The sequence below is a fragment of the Megalobrama amblycephala genome, linkage group LG3 (genome assembly GCF_018812025.1).
Source record: "Megalobrama amblycephala isolate DHTTF-2021 linkage group LG3, ASM1881202v1, whole genome shotgun sequence".
Taxonomy (NCBI): domain Eukaryota; kingdom Metazoa; phylum Chordata; class Actinopteri; order Cypriniformes; family Xenocyprididae; genus Megalobrama; species Megalobrama amblycephala.
In genome coordinates this window covers 39,636,215-39,658,690 of record NC_063046.1, presented here as the reverse complement: position 1 = coordinate 39,658,690, position 22,476 = coordinate 39,636,215, and the positions used below count along the sequence as shown (strand labels likewise).

General features: G+C 37.6%; 1 protein-coding gene across 1 annotated transcript; it reads left to right on the top strand.

The window, feature by feature from the left end:
* Nucleotides 1-4,765: 4,765 nt before the first annotated feature.
* Nucleotides 4,766-16,222, top strand: LOC125265248 (interferon-induced GTP-binding protein Mx1-like). The gene is made up of 13 exons (XM_048185364.1): nucleotides 4,766-4,775; nucleotides 5,511-5,690; nucleotides 7,269-7,403; nucleotides 7,713-7,867; nucleotides 8,105-8,243; nucleotides 8,373-8,571; nucleotides 8,646-8,724; nucleotides 8,923-9,045; nucleotides 9,181-9,313; nucleotides 9,404-9,562; nucleotides 9,789-9,865; nucleotides 9,963-10,226; nucleotides 15,507-16,222. Exons 1-13 carry the CDS (start codon nucleotides 4,766-4,768, stop codon nucleotides 15,729-15,731), a joined length of 1,878 nt encoding a protein of 625 aa, XP_048041321.1. The 3' UTR covers nucleotides 15,732-16,222.
* The last annotated feature ends 6,254 nt before the right edge of the window (nucleotides 16,223-22,476 follow it).

The following is a 22,476-nucleotide window of genomic DNA, read 5'->3' as shown; positions in this document are numbered from 1 at the left end:
TGTGAAGTTATCTTTTGCAGCTCAAAATTTATCTTTATCTTTATCTATATATATATATACATATATATTTTTATTAAACTTATTATTAAACTAATAATAAAAAAACGGATAGAAACAGATCACAAGTCAGGGGTGGGCAATGTTGGTCCTGGAGTGCTGCTGTCCTACAAAGTTTAGCTCCAACCCTAATCAAACACACGTGTACAAGCTAATCAAAGACTTAAGGATTAATAAGGCTACAGGCAGCTGAGTTTTTTATTTATTTATTATTTTAGGGTTGGTGCTAAACTCTGCAGGACAACGGCACTCCAGGACCAACGTTGCCTATCCATGTGCTAAGTTCTAAGAGATTTCTTATCCTGTAATATAGGCAAAACCACACAGAAATTAAATGGCTGATGAGTGAAAAGGGGTGTGCTACAGAGCCCCTCAAATACAACCATATAAAATATATTACAACGTGTGTGCAATTATTCAAGTTTGATTTTTTTTTTTTTTTTTTTAAATAAAAAAAAACCTTAGGAAAACAATAGGGCCCTTTGCCCCTTAGGGTTTTGGCCCTAAAAATGATTTTACTGGTTTATTGACAGTTATACTACTAAACTTGGGCAGTTCGGAAAAGCATATTTCAGCATATTTCAGCATATATGACATTTAGAACAATGTAATTTGTTAATATGTAACTAAGAAATTATTTCCACAACAGCTTGACAGCAGTTTATCCCTCTGAACTATAATTCACAAAACTGATGATACTTGGCTGAGGCCAAGCAAGAACATTTATGCATTTAACACACTTATGCAAAGCATCTGACTTTGCATTTATTATTTCATCAGTTCATTCAGTCCATGGGAACCAAATACATGACCTTGGTGTTTCAAGACCCATGCTCTGTTGTATTCTAAAACTTACATTTTTGTATTTAGGAAGTTATGCATAGTCAACACAAGTATTCCTTTTTGCATTATAAGCATAGACTAAGTAATTAATTGAGTAATTTTAGCATGCATAAAAATGATAGGCCAAGATTATTGCTATATATAATCTATATTATTATTATTGATTATTGCTATATATATATATATATATATATATATATATATATATATATATATATATATATATATACAGTGCCCTCCACAATTATTGGCACCCTTAGTAAATATGAGCAAAGGTGGCTGTGAAAATAAATCTGCATTGTTTATCCTTTTGTTCTTTCATTCAAAAAAATTCACAAAATTCTAACCTTTCATTGAAGTGAAACATTTGAAAGTGGGGGGAAACTCACATTATGAAATAAATGTTTTTTCTCCAATACATGTTGGCCACAATTATTGGCAACCCTATAAATTCTTATGAGTAAAATATCTCTGAAATATATTCCTATTAATATTTACATTTTTTAGCACACCAGGGTGACTAGGAACATGAAATTGTCCAGCCATGATTACCTGTTCCACTGGAGTATAAACATGAGGAAACACAAAGGCCAAATTCCCGTAATCATTCATCACAATGAGTGATTGTCAGGTGTTCTCCAAACTCATCAGGCATTATAGGTGAAGACTCAGAGCTGTTATCTTGCAAAAGGAGGTAGCAAAAAGTTTTGAATAAAAGGGTGCCAATAATTGTGGCCAACGTGTTTTGGAGAAAAACATTTATTTCATAATGTGATTTCCCCCCACTTTCAATTCTTTTCCTTCAAAGAAAGGTTATAATTTTGTGAATTTTTTGAATGAAAGATCAAAAGGATAAACTATGCAGATTTATTTTCACAGCCACCTTTGCTCATAATTACTATATATATATATATATATATATATATATATATATATATATATATAGCTTGTTGTAGCAATAATCTTGGCCTATCATTTTGTATGTGTGTAATATATAATGATCTGTCCCTCCATTGAAAGTCTATTCACCCAAATTTGTGATGCTTCAAAACATTCATAAAGAGCTTTATATATTAAATATATATTTAATTGCCTTTTATTCACATTAAAATCAGCGAACACAGACAGAAGTCTATGAACACAGATGAAACACCTCACTGGTTCTTGTGGATACTCAAATGCTGTGTAACACATGCGAATGAATGAACCTTGAACCTCTCTTCCGTGACAGAATTAATCTGTAAACATTGTAATCCAATAAGAGACTAAATTAAATATGATTGCTTTATATATTAAATATATATTTAATTTGGAGGGACAGAAACCATTAAAAATATTTTATTAAAGAGCAGCGCGACACATAAAATGCTGTCTAACTGTTTTTGGTTGAATTGATCAGAAACACTTCAAGTCTTCACTGGTTGAACATTTGTTTCCATACACAATTTTTAGAAGTTCTCTGAACCCATGGGATGGAAACTGTATTCGCAAATGTTTTTGAACACAGACTTGTACATTGTTAAAGAACACACTTAATGCTCACAAAAGTATGTGGTTCTTGTGGATACTCAAGCATGCTGTGTAACACATGCGAATGAATGAACCAAATGGATGTGGTTGAACCTCTCTTCCGCTACTTCTGACACGAAGACAGAATCTGAATGCTGTAAACATTGTTCACTGCTAAATGTTTATATATGAATAAAAGTCTAAATTAAATATGTTAATCATAAAAATTATATCAAGCAATTCAACGAAAAAAAAAAAAAAAACAGAATTGTGAGATAAAAAGTTGCAATTGCATTTTTTTATTCAGTGGCGGAAACAAGCTTTCATATTTTAATGCATAATCCCATTTAATATATACTTGAATATTATACATTTATAAGAGTGTAAAAACCTATTTGAACAATGAAAAGTTATTAGGCAAAGAACAGTATTTTTGTTATAATGTCGTTAGAGTAAGTACAGTTTCCTACAGAAGTTATCAGATGGCTCACTGTCAGGGAAGCACAAACACAGAGCCTGTATTGCCAATTTAGCGATTTTGTCACTAGATTTAGTGACCTACCTACCACTTTTGATACTTTTTTTCAAAAGTTTAGGGACAAATCTACAAACCCGATTCCAAAAAAGTTGGGACACTGTACAAATTGTGAATAAAAACATGTGCAATGCAATGATGTGGAAGTTTCAAATTTCAATATTTTATTCAGAATACAACATAGATGACATATCAAACATTTAAACTGAGAAAATGTATCATTTTAAGGGAAAAATAAGTTGATTTTAAATTTCATGGCATCAACACATCTCAAAAAAGTTGGGACAAGGCCATGTTTACCACTGTGTGGCATCCCCTCTTCTTTTTATAACAGTCTGTAAACGTCTGGGGACTGAGGAAACAAGTTGCTCAAGTTTAGGAAAATGAAAAAGTTAGGGAAAATGCAAGGTCTTCCCTGAAAGAGACAACGTCTGGATGGGAGCATATGTTCTAGAACTTGGATATACCTTTCAGCATTGATGGTGCCTTTCCAGATGTGTAAGCTGCCCATGCCACACACACTCATGCAACCCCATACCATCAGAGATGCAGGCTTCTGAACTGAGCGCTGATAACAACTTGGGTTGTCCTTGTCCTCTTTAGTCCGGATGACATGGCGTCCCAGTTTTCCAAAAAGAACTTCAAATTTTGATTTGTCTGACCACAGAACGGTTTTCCACTTTGCCACAGTCCATTTTAAATGAGCCTTGGCCCAGAGAAAACGCCTGCACTTCTGGATCATGTTTAAATATGGCTTCTTTTTTGACCTATAGAGTTTTAGCCGGCAACGGCGAATGGCATGGTGGATTGTGTTCACAACAATGTTTTCTGGAAGTATTCCTGAGCCCATGTTGTGATTTCCATTACAGTAGCATTCCTGTATGTGATGCAGTGCCGTCTAAGGGCCTGAAGATCACGGGCATCCAGTATGGTTTTCCGGCCTTGACCCTTACGCACAGAGATTGTTCCAGATTCTCTGAATCTTTGGATGATTTTATGCACTGCAGATGATGATAACTTCAAACTCTTTCCAAATTTTCTCTGAGAAACTCCTTTCTGATATTGCTCCACTATTTTTCGCCGCAGCATGGGGGAATTGGTGATCCTCTGCCCATCTTGACTTCTGAGACACACTGCCACTCTGAGAGGCTCTTTTTATACCCAATCATGTTGCCAATTGACCTAATAAGTTGCAAATTGGTCCTCCAGCTGTTCCTTATATGTACATTTAACTTTTCCGGCCTCTTATTGCTACCTGTCCCAACTTTTTTGGAATGAGCTCTCATGAAATTCAAAATGAGCCAATATTTGGCATGACATTTCAAAATGTCTCACTTTCAACATTTGATATGTTATCTATATTCTATTGTGAATAAAATATAAGTTTATGAGATTTGTAAATTATTGCATTCTTTTTTTTTTATTCACAATTTGTACAGTGTCCCAACTTTTTTGGAATCGGGTTTGTAGCAACTTCTTGGACAAACCTTATCTAAATTCTTATTTTGCCCACTGATCTATATTCATATTTATATAGATCAATGAATTTGCCATTATGATGTCATCTAGTGACATTTAGCTACCAGTTTTAGCTACTTTCAATTGAAAACAGTTGGCAACACTGATACAGAGGCATAGCATGAAACAGTCTGGAATGTTTATTAAAGCACAGAACAGGTGACTAATGATGGATCAATAACATGGAGTACACAGCAGTAGATGAGCGTCAAACACTATGGCATATTAAGACAATGGAGTATAACACCACACAGTACAGCTGTAACCTGAATATTTCGAAAAGAAAGCCAGACAAAAGTGAAAATGGACTTTAGTGGTTTATTGACACTTGCCTTGATAAACCTCATGACATTTAAAAAAATATAACAGATTTGATATACAACTAAAATCTGTCTGTCACTTTCGCTTTTGGACATATGATGAGTAATTCAGTCATCTCATATGACTCGTGAGTTTTATTGGTGTATATTCTGTTAATAAATGTTGAAAATTGTGTAAAAGACAGCCTATATAAACCTGTGGGATGTTGAACTTTTGAACTACATTTAACACAACCATAAGGTAGACATTTTCTTTTTTAAAATTACTTTCACTTGAATAGAACTGCGCATAGTAAAGTACTAAAGTGTACTTTAAATGTGGTTTTTGTTAACACTAAATATGTGGTTAACAGAGCACATCTCAGTTTAAAAGTTCTTGATTCATTTTCAGAAAAAAATATGGATGATCAGGGCAAACTTATGGACTCCAAAGACGAAGAAAGGTACCGTATAGTATTCAGATGCTTCAGGTGTTTGACTATTTAATTACTGCAAAACAATACAACTAAAATATTTACAACTTTAATGCTAACATTGCCTCATAATTAAGTATTATAATTTAGATTAATAACTTTCTGTTATGTTTTTAGCATCTCTGCAGTGAAAGGTCATGTATTGTTTTCTGGCACTGCAGAACCACCAACTGATTATTTAAATCATCTCTCTGTTTCTTTCTCTCTTGATGGTGTAATTACAAAGCTTATTTTCAGGTTTAGAAACTCATGGAGCATTCCACAATCATTTCATTGAGTCTGTTCAGCCTTTGATTGAGTTGATTGACTCTCTGAGGTTCATCGGCATTGATAAGGATATAGATCTCCCATCCATTGCAGTGGTGGGAGATCAGAGTTCTGGAAAGAGTTCTGTTTTGGAGGCTCTCTCTGGGGTGGCTTTACCTCGAGGAAGTGGTAAGATTCTGAAGTTACTTTTATTTCAGACCCCTGTGACTAAATGAAACTATACTGTATATTTCAATAGTTTGCCTGTGCAGTAATAGCATTTGCCTCTGTCTTTTTGCCCTCCACTTATATAATCTAATCATCTGGTGCCATATTTTCACACTTAATAATGTTGAAAATAGAAAATAATAACCATTTATATGATTAGTATTTATTAATTAACACATTTTTGCCCAAAAGACACTTATCCCCATTCACACGAATCTGCGAAAATGACTAAAAACACTGAAATTATGCTTGCCAGACAAGTAGTTGGAAAGTAGAAAGACTATGCAACTGCGCATACGCATTAGAGCATTCGTGCCAAACACGCATACCTATCCACCTTGTTTTTACAGTTAACTGCACTAAGATATTAATGTTATTTCCCTATGGTGGCTAATAAATCGGAAGTCTCGCACATTCACAGAAAACACCTCACTTCCATGTTAAAAAATAAGGTGGATAGACTAAACATGTAATACGCAGGTACATGCTGTCACCATTTTCACAGATTCGTGTTTTTGCAGTTTACATGGGGATAATAATAATACAACGGTAGCGTTTTCAAAAACTTCCACTTTGAATCCCGTTTTCAAAAGTTTGCATTTTCAGACCACCAAAACGCCGCTGTCATGTAAATGAAGGGCTTAAGCGCATAAAAAGTTTTCCGTTTTGATAATACAACATAATATGAGTTACAACATATTTTAAGGTTGTTTATAAGGCATTATGCAAGTATTATAACGCATTAAGAATACCCTTTTAATGCATTATAACTACAGTCTTCATAGAAGGTGTTACTGAAGCCTTAACTTTTATTACTTTACTTAAAGCAGACAAATACCACATAAATTCTACGGCCACATTATAGAGCTTTTTAGATTTAAAAGAAGACTTTGTTTTTGTCATTTCATGAGATGATACCCTTATGATGCTTTATAAGCACAGTGTTAACAGTATTTCTTTTTTATCTCAGAAATATCGCATGCTTATGGCCTATTCTATCTTTTTTCTGTTGTTGAAAGGCTTTCTCTTTTATTGGCTATTATAATGCACTCTTTGCTGGAGTTTCTAAATTCTCTCTAAACAAATTACAATATCTGCAAAATTTGGCAGTAAGAATCTTGACTTGGACCATGGTCGTTGATCACATTAACCCTATTTTGGTATCTTTGCACTGGCTTCCTGTCAGGTACCATGTTGATTATAATATCTTTTTGCTGACGGATAAAGCGTTGCATGGTCTGGCTCTGCAGTATTTGGCTGCATTCCTAACACCCCCTTTTTTTCTGTTCAGGCTTATAAAAACCATTTGCATAAAATCTGTATATGCAAAAAAAAAAAAAAAAAAAAATCGAAAAGCCGAAATCTTCTCTGTAAAAATTTTCCCCTCTGTTATCCGAGAAACATCTATTCTTACGTAGGTGTAGTGCAGTGTGTACCATGTAAGGAGAAGAGGGAGGTCATGATCTTGTTTCAGTGTTAGGAAATAAATGAGATTTGAAATCTAGTGACCTGCATAACTTTGTACTTTTTTTTTTTAAGGTATTGTCACTCGCTGTCCTCTCGAGTTGAAATTACGGAAGTTAAAAAAAGGACCGTGGGAAGGGACCATTTCTTACAGTGGTCACAAAGAGACCTTTAAAGACTCAACAGAGGTGGATAACCTTGTCAGAGAAGGTCAGTATGAACAGAAACGCTTACAGATCATAACCAGCATAGCTGAAAATAATGCAATTATGAATGACATCTTCAAAAAAGCACTAGCCTATATTCCATCTGTGTTTCACCCCGTTGATCAAAATTCAGATTGTTTGCTTCTTCAATTCAAATTCACAAAGTGTTAGGGTTAGGGTTCTCCATTCAGCTGTGAATGCTACACAACCCTGGTGTCCTGAGGTGGATTTCCAGGGTCAAATTCACCAATACCACTTGAAAATCCAAAACTTGTTTGAGTCTGCTACAAACATGTGAATGTATATTTGACAGCTCAAAACAAGCTTGCTGGAAATACAGTTGGAATCTGTGATGAACTCATCACTTTGGAAATTTCATCTCCTGATGTTTGTGACCTCACTCTTATTGATCTACCTGGTATAACCCGTGTACCTGTGAGCGGTCAACCTGAGGATATTGGCGACCAGGTGAGTGAAAGCATGTTAATATTTGAACATTTTTATTAACAGGCATTTTAGCAGCTGCAAAAATGTACATCAAATTCACTTTCAAATCAGTGGATCTAATCAACACTTGTTTTCATGCCATAAGTAATCTATTTGTTGCTGACAGATGAAACTTAAAGTCAACATGAACTGTGTTTTATTGTGGCTTAATGATTCTCACCTTCTTAACCAAAGGATATTTAATCTTTTATTTTTTAGATCAAAAACTTGATACTGAAATATATTGCCAAAAGTGAAACCATCATTTTAGTTGTTGTTCCCTGCAATATTGACATAGCAACAACAGAAGCATTAAGAATGGCACAGGATGTAGACCCTGAGGGATACAGAACTCTTGGTTTGCCAACTTTTTGCATTTCTATAATATTTTTCTTTAGGCCTACCTGTAGCATCAAGATTCATGCTTATCCAGACTTTTGTCTTTTGTCTTTTTTTTTGTTTTGTTTTTTTTGAATGCATGGGGTAGCAATTCTCACGAAACCAGACCTTATTGACAGAGGAGCTGAGATTGATGTTTTGAACATTGTCCAGGGCAAAGTCATTCCTCTCAGCAAGGGCTACATTATTGTGCGATGTCGTGGTCAGAGTGACATCAATAACAAAATCCCTCTTTTTAAAGCCATGGAAATGGAAATGAATTTTTTTAGGAACCATCGATATTTCAGGTAATTATAACTTTTAAATAGTAATAATAATAATAATAATAATAATAATAATCTTTTTTTATTATTATTGACAGCTCTCTATTGAATGATGGTAAAGCATCTACTCAATGCTTGGCAGACAAACTAACCAAAGAACTGGTTGATCATATCAAGGCAAGAAAATGATTATGCTCTTGTCTTTTTTTTTTTTTTTTTTAAATGTATGTATTTATTTATTACTTCATAAGAACATAAAAACAGTGATGGTTTTTAGTGGGTCACAAGTGGTCACAGTTTATTCATTTAATAAGAGGGTTAAATATGTTAAATTAGTCCGCTAATGTATAAAATTATATTTTCTTATACACACAGAAATCGCTACCCTACTTAACAGAGCAGATTCATACTAAACTACTCAGCATTCAAAGGGAGCTTAAAAACTATGAGCAGGGTCCACCTCTTGAAGAAGAGCTGATGGGACCTTTTCTCAGTGAGGTAATAGCTCTGAAAATACAGCACATTACCTAACTATCCAACTTAGCTTGTCTATCCATATCTATCCCATATGTAATTATTATATTATATGTAATATAATATGTAATATTCTAATTTATTTTTTTTCCTCTATAGATAATAATGGAGTTCAGTGAGCAAATAAATGAACTGAGTAGAACAGGACATTCAAAAGAGAAAAACATTCATGCACTTCTTCGTCCTGTGTTTAAGAAATGGGACATCTATCTAAGAGGCACTGAAATATCATGTGAGTCAAGATATTGAAACCATGTGACTTTTGCAGGACTGTACCATAATACCTTAATAAGACCTTCTCTTTTTGTTATCACAAATGTAGTCACAGCAAGAGTGAATGAAATGATAGGTAAGTATAATGAGATGCATCGTGGCAGAGAATTGCTTACGTTCAGTGATTACTGTGAATTTGAATGTGTCATCAAAGACCATGTGGCAGCCCTTCAAGTGCCAGCGATGGAAACACTGAAGCATGTACGAGGTTAGTGACTATTTTCTAAATATACTGTATAGTCAGCCATTATTAGCAATAAACAAATTTTTCAATGCACTTCAGAGTAACTCTGAAGTAGGTTCAAGGTTCAGCACTCATAAAAATAATGAAAAATGTTCATTTCTCGAATTCTGATTGTAAATGTTAAGTTTAATAATTTTTTGTTTTATATAACAATTTTCCCTCTTGTCATAAAATAAAATTCTATTTTCAGAGATTGTTCAGAATGTTTTCCGAGAGATATGTTATGGATCTTTTGACCAGTACCCTCCACTGAGATACATTGTATCTGTAAGTACAACTCATTATTATTAGTAGTAGTAGTATTAGCAGTAGTTGTAGTAGTAGTAGTAGTAGTATATTAAATATATTATGTTGTACTCCTCAGAAAATGATTAATGACATTCTGTCAAAACAAGAGACCAAAGTGGAGAAAAGAATCAAGGAGTTCATTGATATGGAGCAACTGGTCTTCACTCAGGATAAGGTATTACAACAGAAACTCAATTTCTCTGACATCCCTCAGAAGACTGAGATGGACTCTAGTGACGAGAACCTCTATGATGATGATGACACAATTTTCAATTCTAAAGGCTGTGGATTATTGGATACAAGAAATCTAGTTCCAGACAAACTAGTTCTCTATTATGAGGTAGGTTGCAACTCATACCATGAAATGTATTTATTTATTGACATTGACTGTAAATTTATATGAATATCATTGTATAATGTATGTCATTCATTTACACACTGTAAAAATGTGGTGAACAGCTAATGTTGTGTATACACTGTAATATCTAATGGGGCTTTAAAGGTAAAGCATTTACTTTTGACCCCACTTGTATCACCAAACAAAATAACAAAGAATTAACCCATCTAAATCAGGGGTCTAAACCTGAGGTGTCCAATCCTGCTCACGGAGGGACACGGTCCTGCAGAGTTCAGGTCCAACCCAAATTAAACATACCTGAAACAGCTAATCAATGTCTTACTAGAAACTTCCAGGCTGGTGTGTTGAGGCAAGTTGGAGCTAAACTCTGCAGGACAGTGCCCTTCCAAGATCAGGTTTGGACACCTCTGGTCTAAATCTACGATTGGCTTACTTGGTAGTAAATTATAGTAAGTTTCTAAATAAAGGTTCTTTCTATCCTTTATGTTCCACAAAGGACATATAAGTTACATATGTAACTTTGGTCCCTGAATAGGTTCACTAAATGCTGCACCATTGCCTGATTGTCTAGTATCATGCCAATTCTCTGGCTGATGGCGCAAGCACTGTCCACTGAGGCATTACATGTACGTCACTGATGCCTCATAAAGAAGCGGCCACATCATCGCAGCTCAGATTTCTCTACAAAGGAAAGTGTAGCGGAACTGAGATACAAACATAACTAAGGGAACCATAGACTACAGAGCCATACTACAAATAGGGTGCTTTTATCAGCCCACAAACACAGACAAGTCATTTTTAAAAGTTGTTTTTTATAAGGCTGCTGCTCTTTAGGGTGAGGGTTGTTAGACTTCCTCTCTTTCTAGAGAGTCGTCCTGCTGAGGCCTCCACCCAGGGCTCCGTAGAAGCAGTACTGTCAAGGTGTTTGACTCTTTTGGAAAAGAAAGATGAACCTCTTTGATAAACTGTCTCTGACACAGAGGGCCCTATTTTAACGATCTGAAACGCAAGTGTCAAAGCGCGAAGCGCAAGTAACTTTGTGGGCGGGTCTCGGCGCTGTTGCTATTTTCCCGGCGGGATAAATGGCTCTTGCGCCCGGCGCAAATCTAAAATGGGTTGGTCTGAAGTAGCTTCATTATTCATAGGTGTGGTTTGGGCGTAACGTGAAATAAACCAATCAGAGCGTCATCCAACATTCCCTTTAAAAGCAGGTGCGCAAGTTCCATTATGGATTGCTATTATTATGGCGTATTTACCAGGCGCACGCCAGGAGCGGTTCACAGCCGAGGAGACTGATGTTCTTGTAAGAGCAGTGAAAGACAGAGAAGTTGTGTTGTATGGGGATGGGAGAAACCCACCCAAAATAGCGTCGGTTAAACAGGTTTTTTCACATCTTCGTGGCACACCACAATGATTTCCGTCATCTCATGTGTTAATATTTTTTTAGTGTAACAATTTATGATTTGCAAAAATAACTGTTGCATCTGTGTAGATTACATGAGCAAAGTGTATGCGCGTTGTGCACGCTATACATTATGGTCAAGCATGTGCCCTTAAAATAGCATAATGAACAACGCGCAACGCGCCACTGACTTTAGACTAGGTTTTTTCTGGTCAGTGGCGCAATTGTTTAATGGAACAGCAAAATAGCACCAGGGATTGTTTGCGCCGGAACACGCCTCCTTTTTTGCGCTGAACCGCCCAGGGAGCGCAAGTTCATTCACTAGTTTAGCGACGTGCTTCTGTGGAGGGAAAAGCGCGCTTTGCGCGGGTGCAAAATAGGAATGACACATGCATCGGTGTACAAAGTCAATTGCGCTGGGTGCAAGATAGGGCCCAGAGTGTAGTTAGGCCTCCTCTCAGTTTAGAGAGTCATTTTGCTAAGACTTCCACTCTTTGGGCTCTGTTTAGCACATATGGTTGAGTGTAGTAGTACTCCTCTCGCTCTTGAGGGTTGTTATGCAGAGTACTTCACTCTCTAGAGATCTGTTCAGTGGTTATATCAAGTTGATCAGCTCTGTGAGCCTCCTTGATGAGGTGTTCTCAAGGTAGAGTCTTGCTGGTACTCCCCTCACTTTAGAGGGTTATTAGGCAGAGTACTCCACTCCCTAGAGCTCCGCACACTTATAGTAACAAGGTGTTGAAGAACTTTTTGGAGAGACAATCTACTTCCATTACTGTCATCTCTGGATTCTGGTATGAAGTGGTATTGTCTTTAGAAATGCAATCCTTTGTCATTGAGGGCGTTTGTGACAGTGGAAATCTTTGAGTTTCTGCTTAGGCAGACAGGTTGTAGGCATTTTCTGCCAAGACAGTGGAACTAGCCTCCCTGGTGGTTTAATAGGTGACATTGTTTTCCCAATGAGGTGACAGGCTGGGGTTAATGTACTTTTTGGCTCTGACCATATTCCCTTTAAGAAAACTCTTTTTTAGGTATGATTCCAAACATTTGAACTTTACTCTTGGGCCAAACTTATTTGGCCCTGTGAGGAAGAGAACAAGGAACTGTATCTTCCTCATTTAGGGTATGTAGTTTGGGCAGTGGCCATAGAGAATAGTGTCACTGACAGCCAAGTGGTGCATCCTTTGGGGAATTTTTGACTCCCACAGGTTGGTAGAGTCATTGTTGAGTGCTTATGTTACAAGGCATGCATTTCCCTCAGCATGACACATTTGTTCCTCATAGTGTTCTCTAGAGCAGGGGTTCCCAAACACATTCCTGAAGCCTCCCCAACACTGCATGTTTTCCATGTCAATCAAACACACCTAATTCAGATCATCAGCTCATTAGTCGAGACTCCAAGACCTGAAATGGGTGTGTCAGACAAAAGAGACATGCAAAATGTGCAGTGCTGGGGAGGCTCCAGGAATGTGTTTGGGAACCCCTGCTCTAGAGTATACAATGCAAGTTCTCATTCGAAAGAGAACATCTCAGGTTACACTTGTTACCATGTTTCCCTGCGAAGGGGAATGAAACACTGTGTCTCATTGCCATGCTTCTGGAATGCCTGCTACTATGTCTCCTTCAGACAAAGAAGTGGCATGTTCCTTGGGTGCCCTTTTGTACTCACGGTCGCACCGGTAACAACGTAATAGGCTTTTGCTGGCCAATGCAGTTGTTGCATTTAGATATGTGCTTCAGACTCCAGTCATGCTGTAGCAATTCCCTATAGTGTCCTCTAGTCTGGAGGAGGCTGTGTCTTGTTCCCCTTAATGAATATCTAGGTTACTAAATGTAACTGAAGGAGGGAATGGAGATGTACATCAGAACTGAACTGACAAATTAGGATCTCGCCTGAGACCAATCCCTTTTGAGTGTAAACAAAACAAGCCAATGGACATTGGCAAGTGAGATTTGCATCACGAACTGCGCCCCTCGAAGATACCCACTTTGAGGGCCGCGGTTCGCGATACAAATCTCGAAAATATTTTGCACTGATGATCTGAGATGGTGTCCCGGCCATTCAGCAGTGGTACGGTCATCCCTTCTTCAAGAAACAGGGGTTACATTAGTAACCTAGATGATTTCTATCAGTCATAATCACAATAGTCACAATTACTGTCCCTTCCAGCGCCCCGCGTAAGCCGCCCGAGGGTCAGAAGAAAGGACAAGGCTTTATGCATAGAAAGTCTATCACTGCGTTTCCTTCTTACCCCACACAGTGAAACTATTGGATAACACTGGGAAAGCATGCCTATTCCAAGTGGAAAGGAACTCTACAGAGGCCACATCCTGTCCCTAGGGAGGTTTACACATATGGACTGACCATCAGGGCAGGGCTACATATGTAAGGTCACTGTGGTAGATCCAGCCTTTCTAGGGTGTAGTCAATACCAGTAGAGATGACAAATTCTGACTGCCGAGAGTGCTGGAGGAACATCCAAGGTTCACCAGGTAGGGAACTCACTCGTTTCCCATCCTTGGAGGGGAATGGCACTGCAAGCAAGACACCAAACGAGTCCGCTAATGCACAAGCTACTTGTGGCGACACAGGCTCTACACCGAGATTGTAAAATCTCACAAATGTGTAAGGTGTCGTCCAGCCTGCAGATCTACAAATGTCTGGAGTGAGCTCTCATCCCAAATGGGCACAGCTGGTTTTGAGCCTGATACGCCAAAACTATGGCATCCACTATCCAGTGAGCCAACCTCTATAGATAGCCTTTCCCTTCTGCTGGCCTCCAAAACAGACAAAGAGCTGGTCTGAGGTCCTGAAGCTCTGAGTGCAGTCCACGTACAAGCACAAAGCACAAACGAGACAGAGCAGAGCAAGGGCTGGGTGTGCCTCCTCCAGGGGCGGAGCTTGCAGGTGATCCCTGAAGGGGGTGGTGGAAACCTTGGGCACATATCCAGGCCGGGGTCTCAGAATTACTTGAGAGTTGGCTGGCCTGAATTCAAGGCATGATTCATTGACTGAAAATGCCTGCAGGTCCCCTAACCTCTTGACAGAAGCAAGCACAGCACAAGCACTGGGGGTAGACTACATAAGTCTTCCATGTCCCATCCAGAGACCACACATGAAAGGTCCAGAGGTCTGGACGTGGGTGCCATAAGGCATGTCTTTCTTCAGAGGAATCCGCCAGGGAGGGGCTGTCGCGAGGAGCATCAGTTCAAGGAACCAGGTCTGGTTGGGCCAGTATGGTGTAACTAGCAAGACCTGCTCCTCGTTCTCCCTAACCTTGGACAATGACTGTGCGAGCAGGCTCACTGGGGGGAAATGCTGGGGCAAGCTGTGTGCCAGCGCATCCATGCTGAGGGTCTGAGGGTGATGGTTGATGTACGCAACGGCCACAGTGTTGTCCATCCAGACCAGCACATGCTTGCCCTGTAGCAATGATCTGAAGCGGCGCATGGCAAGCAACACTGCTAGCAACTCGAGGCAATTGATGTGCCACTGCAGTCGAGGTCCTGTCCAAGAGCCTGAGACAGCATGTGTACCGCATTGCCATACCCATCTCGGGACTCGGCCGTGTAGCCAGTGCTAAAGCAGTCTCATATGATGCAACCTGATCGGTGTTACTGCTGATCCCATATGCCCCAAGTCCGAGTCATAAAATGAATTCTAATTCATAAACCAACTAGCACGGGCAGATAAATCTTTTGAAACAGAGAAATCTGAGCTGTAATGATATGGGCCATCTTTTATGAGGCATCAGTGATGCAGTGCTACAGTGGTTTCTCAGCCAATCAGCATCGAGTTGATCTAGTAATTGATTTTTTCACGTAGATGTTATAGTGATTCATGTCCTGTCTCCATATAGATTGTCTATCAACGCCTTACAGACTATGTGCCCATGCTGATAATTCTGTTCATGCTAAAGGATGCAGCTAAGACACTGCGGCATCAAATGTTAGAATTGAGAAATGGGGCAGATGTGGTGAAACTGCTGAGTGAAGACTCAGAGCAAGGACGCAGGAGATTTGATCTAAAGCAGCGTCTGGAACGCCTCACACAAGCTCAAGAACTGATAAGAAACAGACTCTGAGACCCCCCCCCCCCACACACACACACACTTGTTTGAGAACTTGCATTTGCCTTAGTGGAAGAGTGGGGTAACATCTCAAACCAGATACACCTAATAGTCGCGAATCGTCAACCAAAATGTTATTAGTCAGTCGGAGAAAAGGAAAAAAAAAAGAAAAGATAAAAACTCTGAGCAAAGTCACGTAGTCCGTGAGGGCCAGATCATTAACGGTGGGTCCTTGTGGTAATTACAGTATGTTGGGCAGGAAATCCAAACATTTGCTTACTATTCATCAACCTCAAATATGGCTTATCATTTGAAACATGTAAGTAGTAGCAACTTTACATGGATGCTCACTCTAACATTAACCTAGATAAATGTGGGCTATTATTAATCCTTTGAAAGCTAAAGGATTAGCGTGCTTACTGCAAGACATGGAGGTGCTGGTGTGATCACTTGCATTTTTTCTTATAACAGTGGAAACAACTTAACTCCCTGAGGTCTGAAAACGCGCCGGCGCGTTTTGCAGGATTTTTTTCACATTGCAGCAAAACAGACTTAAAATACTCCGTCATTTCTTGTCATAGAGACATAAGTAATATATCAATTGAAACGATAGAATGTCTTCTTTTATTTGTGTACACTCAGAGTAAAAACACAATGTTGTGCTTTTTGTAAAACTAACATGATGCGTGATCTCTCCTCTCCATCTGAACGAAGTCCAATCTGATAGTTCTCAGAAAATGAACTGTAACTTATGAATACTAATGACAAAAAAAATGACACTTACGTCTAAAGAAACGTTGAAATGTCAGGATGTAAATCGTGCAAGTCAAATCGAAAACAAGCATTCTGTGTTTATGTAATCTGTATGAAAAGAGAGCCATGTCAGAAGTCTGTGATTCAGCTCATTACCCGCTAATGCGGCCACGCCCACAGAGCCAGCGCTATTCAGACGCAAATTCAGAGGAAATACATGCATTAATCGTCTCAATCGTGTATTTATTGTCTTGAAAAGTGTTTATTTGGATGTTAAAGCAATGGTTAGCGATCTCTAGAAGACATGCCTTTAGTTCCTAGTTCCTTTTCTTCTTTATATGAATTTGTGGCCTAAAGGTGTACAGAGAGCGCCCTCCGGCTGCAAGTATGAATTGAAAAAACAGTATCCAGCACTCATAGTGATGACAATAAATATTACTTCTCAGTATAGAAAATTGACATAAATATATAAGAATCCATCAATATTTCTCCAAATGTGCATGCTTTTAAACTAAAAACCTATATGAAATGCCATAGAGGTAACATAATTGTTCAGACACTTTGCATCACAGAAATACATTTTATTTTAAAGAATATAATAGAATACCATTATTTTAAATTGTAATAATATTTCACAGTATTGCTGTTTATGATGAGCTGAGACATTATTACAGAGGGTTTTTTCACAGCCTACCTGACTGAAAGGCCTCATTAAAATACTCCGTAATTTTTGGTCATACAGATTAGAGTAAATGGTCTACTTTTATTTGTGTAAACTCGCAATAAAATGTTCTGCCTTTGTAAAATAAAAAACAAAGAGGATGCGTTTTCTGCTGCCTCAGTCTCCCTGAACTGGAGTGTGTCACAAAAATGAACCGACACTCAGCGCATAGGCTACTTGCCTCACAGCCATGAGAAGTGTATCTATAGAAAGCTTTAAATGTCTACTTTTACAACAAACCAAATCAAATCGAACAGCAATACTCTCTGCTTATGTAATGCAGGGTGCGTTTCATTCTATAGCTATTATGTTCTCTCTATGGTCAGGCAGCATTGTCAACTTCATCTTTGCAGCGACACTGACTCATAAAACACTAGTTTATTAATAATTAATTAAATGTCTCTTTGCTATTTTTTTCCCCATGAAACATTCATAATCATTACTTTTGCTGCCAAGCTTTTTGAAACAAGCTTTATTCATACACTTGAGTGCAGAATAGGCTATATTATGCCTATATATATTAAACACTCATTATGGTTTAGTATTCTCATCAGTATATATTTAAGTAATCAAATTAATATAACTGTGTAATTAGTCGACTAATGGCTTAAATGAACGATTAATAGTCAACTAGAAAAACTTTTAGTCGGCGGCAGCCCTACCAGATACTGACTGCTACTTTTGACTCATTTCTCCCTTTATTTTTGTCAAGTGACTGTAAAATTTTCTCAGTTCATGTCTTAGTTGTTGAATCTTGTTATGTTCATAAAAAATATTTACACATTTTAAGAAATTTTCTGGGAAAAAAAGTTAAAAAAAGATATCATTTTATTTAACTTTTATACAAGTTTCTGCCAAATGCATACATGTAAATTTCTCGGTTTTGATAATATTCAAATACTAAAGTTCTTATTGAGAATTAATAGAGGTTTAGCTGTAGTTAAGGGGCCAAGCACTGAAACTCTATTGTGTTTGTACAGATTTTTTTTCTTATTATTTTTCTGCCCTAAAAGTGTATGGGCGTCAGTCACTGTAAATTGTAGAGACCCCAAAATTTGCAGGATGATCCCAATCGTGCACCACCACTCAGGCACACAGACAATAAGGCAATTTGAAGTTTGGATCATAACTTTGGTACCCTAAGGGCTAAAACCAAAATGTTAACCAGAACCCTTGAGTCAAGCCCTACAAAATAAATACAGTAGTGGCCAAAAGGGGGTATATGCACAATATTTGTTTGTATTGACACTTCAGGTTCAATTAAACAATAAAAATATGAGATGTATGTTATATTGGGAAGAAGAATGCACCAAACTTGGTTCAGGTATTAAAAAAAAAAAAAAAAAAAAAAAAAAAAAAAAAGAACAAGAAAGGCAAACTCCAGCATATAATTAAATATGGGTTAATGTGTCATGCAAAAATAAGTAAATAAATAAATAAACAAAAGCTCACAGGAAATAAAGCATACATTGACTACATTGTAATCAGTTATTAATTGTTGAGAATTCCCAGGTGGTCACATGACATAGTCAGCCATGGGTGGAGCTAAGTCTCCTCAGGTGCACTGAATCATTATTTAGTTGCTGTTGTGAATCATGCAGCTGAAGCTGATATTATTTTACTTCTCCTCAAAGAGAGCTTCTTGTAGTTATGTATGTGTGAGTTCTATGTGATTTATCATTCATATGTACTAGTGTCCTTATTTGTGTTGAGTTAATTGGATTATATGATTTGTTTGAGTTATATTGTTCATTGTACATATGTAGTTTGTTCTTTCTTTATTGTCTTTCGTTCTTAGAAACCATACAACTCTATTTGAATCCTATGATGCCATGGCTCGATTCTTATGCTTCTAATTGTTAAATAAAGATCATGGACTGAGTACTGGATCCACCGTGTTTTAATGGACACACCATCCTGGTAGCACATTCCTGAACCAACCCATTTTTAAACTTTTCAATTATGTTAGTTCTCCCTTGTTTTTGATTATAGCAGCCATTCTCATAGGCTTTGACAGACTATACTCTGCACGTGCTTCTTTCCAATCCTACTTAAGTTTTTCCCAAAGTTGAGATTTATTGGAAGACCTGCATGACATCACAATTCAGGTTTCTAAAAGGTTGTCAGTGGCTCTATGGTCAGGGGACTGAGGAGACCACTTGAAGTCTTCAAAATGCTGACCATGGACACTTTAACTGAGCGCAACTTTGTTGCATGCACAGTGTGTTTGGGATCTTTATCATGTTGGGAAAATATACATTTGATTTCCAAACAGATCTTCCATACTTGGTAACATTGTGTTCAGCAAGATTCCCTAGTATTGGTCCTTTTTCAAAGTGTCAGCAGCTTTTTAGATCCTTCCAACACCTGCTGCAGACATGCATCCTGAATGCCATTATGTTTCCCCTACTGTGCTAAATGGCGCCATTTGGTATTAAACAATCCAGTCGTCTCCTAATATACCTGACACCATCCAAAGCTAGGTTGTTGAACTTGATGGATTGAAAAACTCCTTTTTGTGTGTGTGTGTGTGTGTGTGTGTGTGTGTGTGTGTCTTTTTTTTTTTTTTTTTTTTTTTTTTTTTTTCTCTCTCGATAGATATTAAATGGTTCCTTTACTGGTACACAAACTCTCAATCTAGGCTTTTATAGCCATTGGCTTACAGTTCAAATTGAAATTGGAGGTTGTAGGTCTCAACCTGGGGCCGTATTCACAAATCATTAAACGTTCTCCTAAATGGCAGTAAAAGTTCTTAGCTAATGGCTCATTTCCACTGAGCGGTACGGTTTAGTACAGTACGGTACACAATTTTTGTTGTTTCCATTGTCAGAAGTTGTGAATGGTATCCTAATTCCATACCTTACCACATTTTGGGACACTTCTGTTTGGGTACCTAGCACAATAGTACCAATAGTACCAGCACCAAAAAGGCGGAGCTGCTCACTGTAGAACGTTGATTGGTACATTAGCACAAATTTTCAAAATGGGGATATCTTTATAAATAAACCACAGATATGAGCTTTAAACAACTATACTGTCACCTGAAAAACTTTTAAAACTACATTTCATGACAAAGTATTTAAATTATGCAGAACTTCTCCCCGCTTCTCCACTATTAACGTTTGCTGGTAGGTGCGAACTACCAAGCACGCAAGTCCGAATTTTGCGTATTTGGTATTGAGAAATGCCTAATGTTGGTGCGCAGGACACAAAGCTTGTCGTCTTCTTGTGACAGACAGCCACATGCTGAGAAGCAAGAACATGATCTGCTGTATGTCCTCCATTGTTGTTTACTGTGTTGCTTTCTTCACACGAGAATGACGTTGATCGCTACTTTCCGGCATACACCACACCTGATCATGGTTTACCATTCCGAATCGTACCGTACCGTACTGAACCATAATTTTGGCCTTTTTCCTAGGACAGTGAGTAGACAGCAAGTGAAGTGGGAAAGGGAAAGGTTCACAAGCTGGAATTTGGCACCAATAATAGGAGGATTGGATTTAATTTTCAACTTGCCTGCAGTGTTATATTCTACATCATTCAATACATTTTGAGCTTTTATGTTATGTCATAAAATCTTTGTTATGAACCTTTATGCTATGTCATTGCAGATTAAAATTTTATAAATCAAAATATTTTCTGGATTTTTGAAGAAAAGGCTCAGCACCAGAGGCTAAAATTTTGATCAAATTTTCAAAATGGGGATATCTTTATAAATAAACCACAGATATGATATTGCCTCAAAGGTGTATGGTGTCTTTGGGTGCAATGCTGAGGCAGATTGCTGGCAGCAGCCATTTTAATATTGTTTGTGATTTGGCCTTAATGACTTTTTTTTTTTTTTTTTTTTTTTTTTTTACAGATTTAGGAGTTAGTTTTAGTGTTAAAATGCTTTGTGAAATATCCTTAGAGCAAAGATTTTGGAGTCCTAAGTTTAAAGTTTCTCATAAAGTGGCAAGTTAGGAGCTACCTTTAGCCTTAAGATGTTTTGTGAATATGGCCCCTGGTCTTTAGAAGTGGTTTTGAGCAGTTTTCATCCTCATGTCAAAATGCTCACTAGTCTTCCTTGACCAGCCACAGCACTTTACATTCTGCATGGTAGTGGTTTCATTGTGCTTTGAAATAATTCTGTGGACATTGTGTCCATTCACATTCAGTACATGATATCCAATATCCAAAACCGATTGATCAGATTTAGCCATGTCAATAATATCCTCCTTGGTTGCAGAGGACAGCTCCTTTTATCTTTCCATTTTCACTAAAACCCACAAAATAACAACTAAAAATATAGCTAATACTTGCCACATAGTGATTTATTGAATTATAGGCTGGGACTAATGAGTGCAAGCTTGGTATGACCTCTTGGCCAAAAATGATATCCACACAGTTCGATATGCTGCATTGCATCATGACAAAGGATACAACTGGAACATGGAACGTGTACATTAGTTTTACATTCCAGGCACAACTTTACAACATGCATACAAAATATTTAATAAATATTTAGTGCTAAGATGCCTGTTTTCCTAAGTTGGACATCACTTTTGGCCACTTCTGTATCTCAAATTTCATTTCTACTTATAAAATTGGTGTGTTGTGTTTGCTTTTTTGCCAAACATAAAGCTGAAAGAAAGAAGTCTCCTGAAAATGTGCCACACGCAGTCTCATTTGCACTATGCAAAAACACACCTTGAAGACTCTGATGCCATCTGGCAAAAGGTGCTATTGTCTGATGAGACCAAAATTTACCTTTTTTGGACTGATACCCAAGCACTATGTTTGGCGAAAAGCAAACCGCACACCAGCCAAAACACACCATACCTACAAACCCGATTCCAAAAAAGTTGGGACACTGTACAAATTGTGAATAAAAAAGGAATGCAATAATTTACAAATCTCATAAACTTATATTTTATTCACAATAGAATATAGATAACATATCAAATGTTGAAACATTTTGAAATGTCATGCCAAATATTGGCTCATTTTGGATTTCATGAGAGCTACACATTCCAAAAAAGTTGGGACAGGTAGCAATAAGAGGCCGGACAAGTTAAATGTACATATAAGGAAAACTCTATAGGTCAAAAAAGAAGCCATATCTAAACATGATCCAGAAGCGCAGGTGTTTTCTCTGGGCCAAGGCTTATTTAAAATGGACTGTGGCAAAGTGGAAAACTGTTCTGTGGTCAGACGAATCAAAATTTGAAGTTCTTTTTGGAAAACAGGGACGCCATGTCATCCGGACTAAAGAGGACAAGGACAACCCAAGTTGTTATCAGC

What these genes read in the sequence shown, in the direction of transcription:
- LOC125265248 (XM_048185364.1), top strand. An exon ending in AACTGGTTGATCATATCAAG is followed by an intron (nt 8,725 to 8,922) that starts GCAAGAAAATGA and finishes TTATACACACAG; the next exon opens with AAATCGCTACCCTACTTAAC. An exon ending in CACTGAGATACATTGTATCT is followed by an intron (nt 9,866 to 9,962) that starts GTAAGTACAACT and finishes TGTACTCCTCAG; the next exon opens with AAAATGATTAATGACATTCT.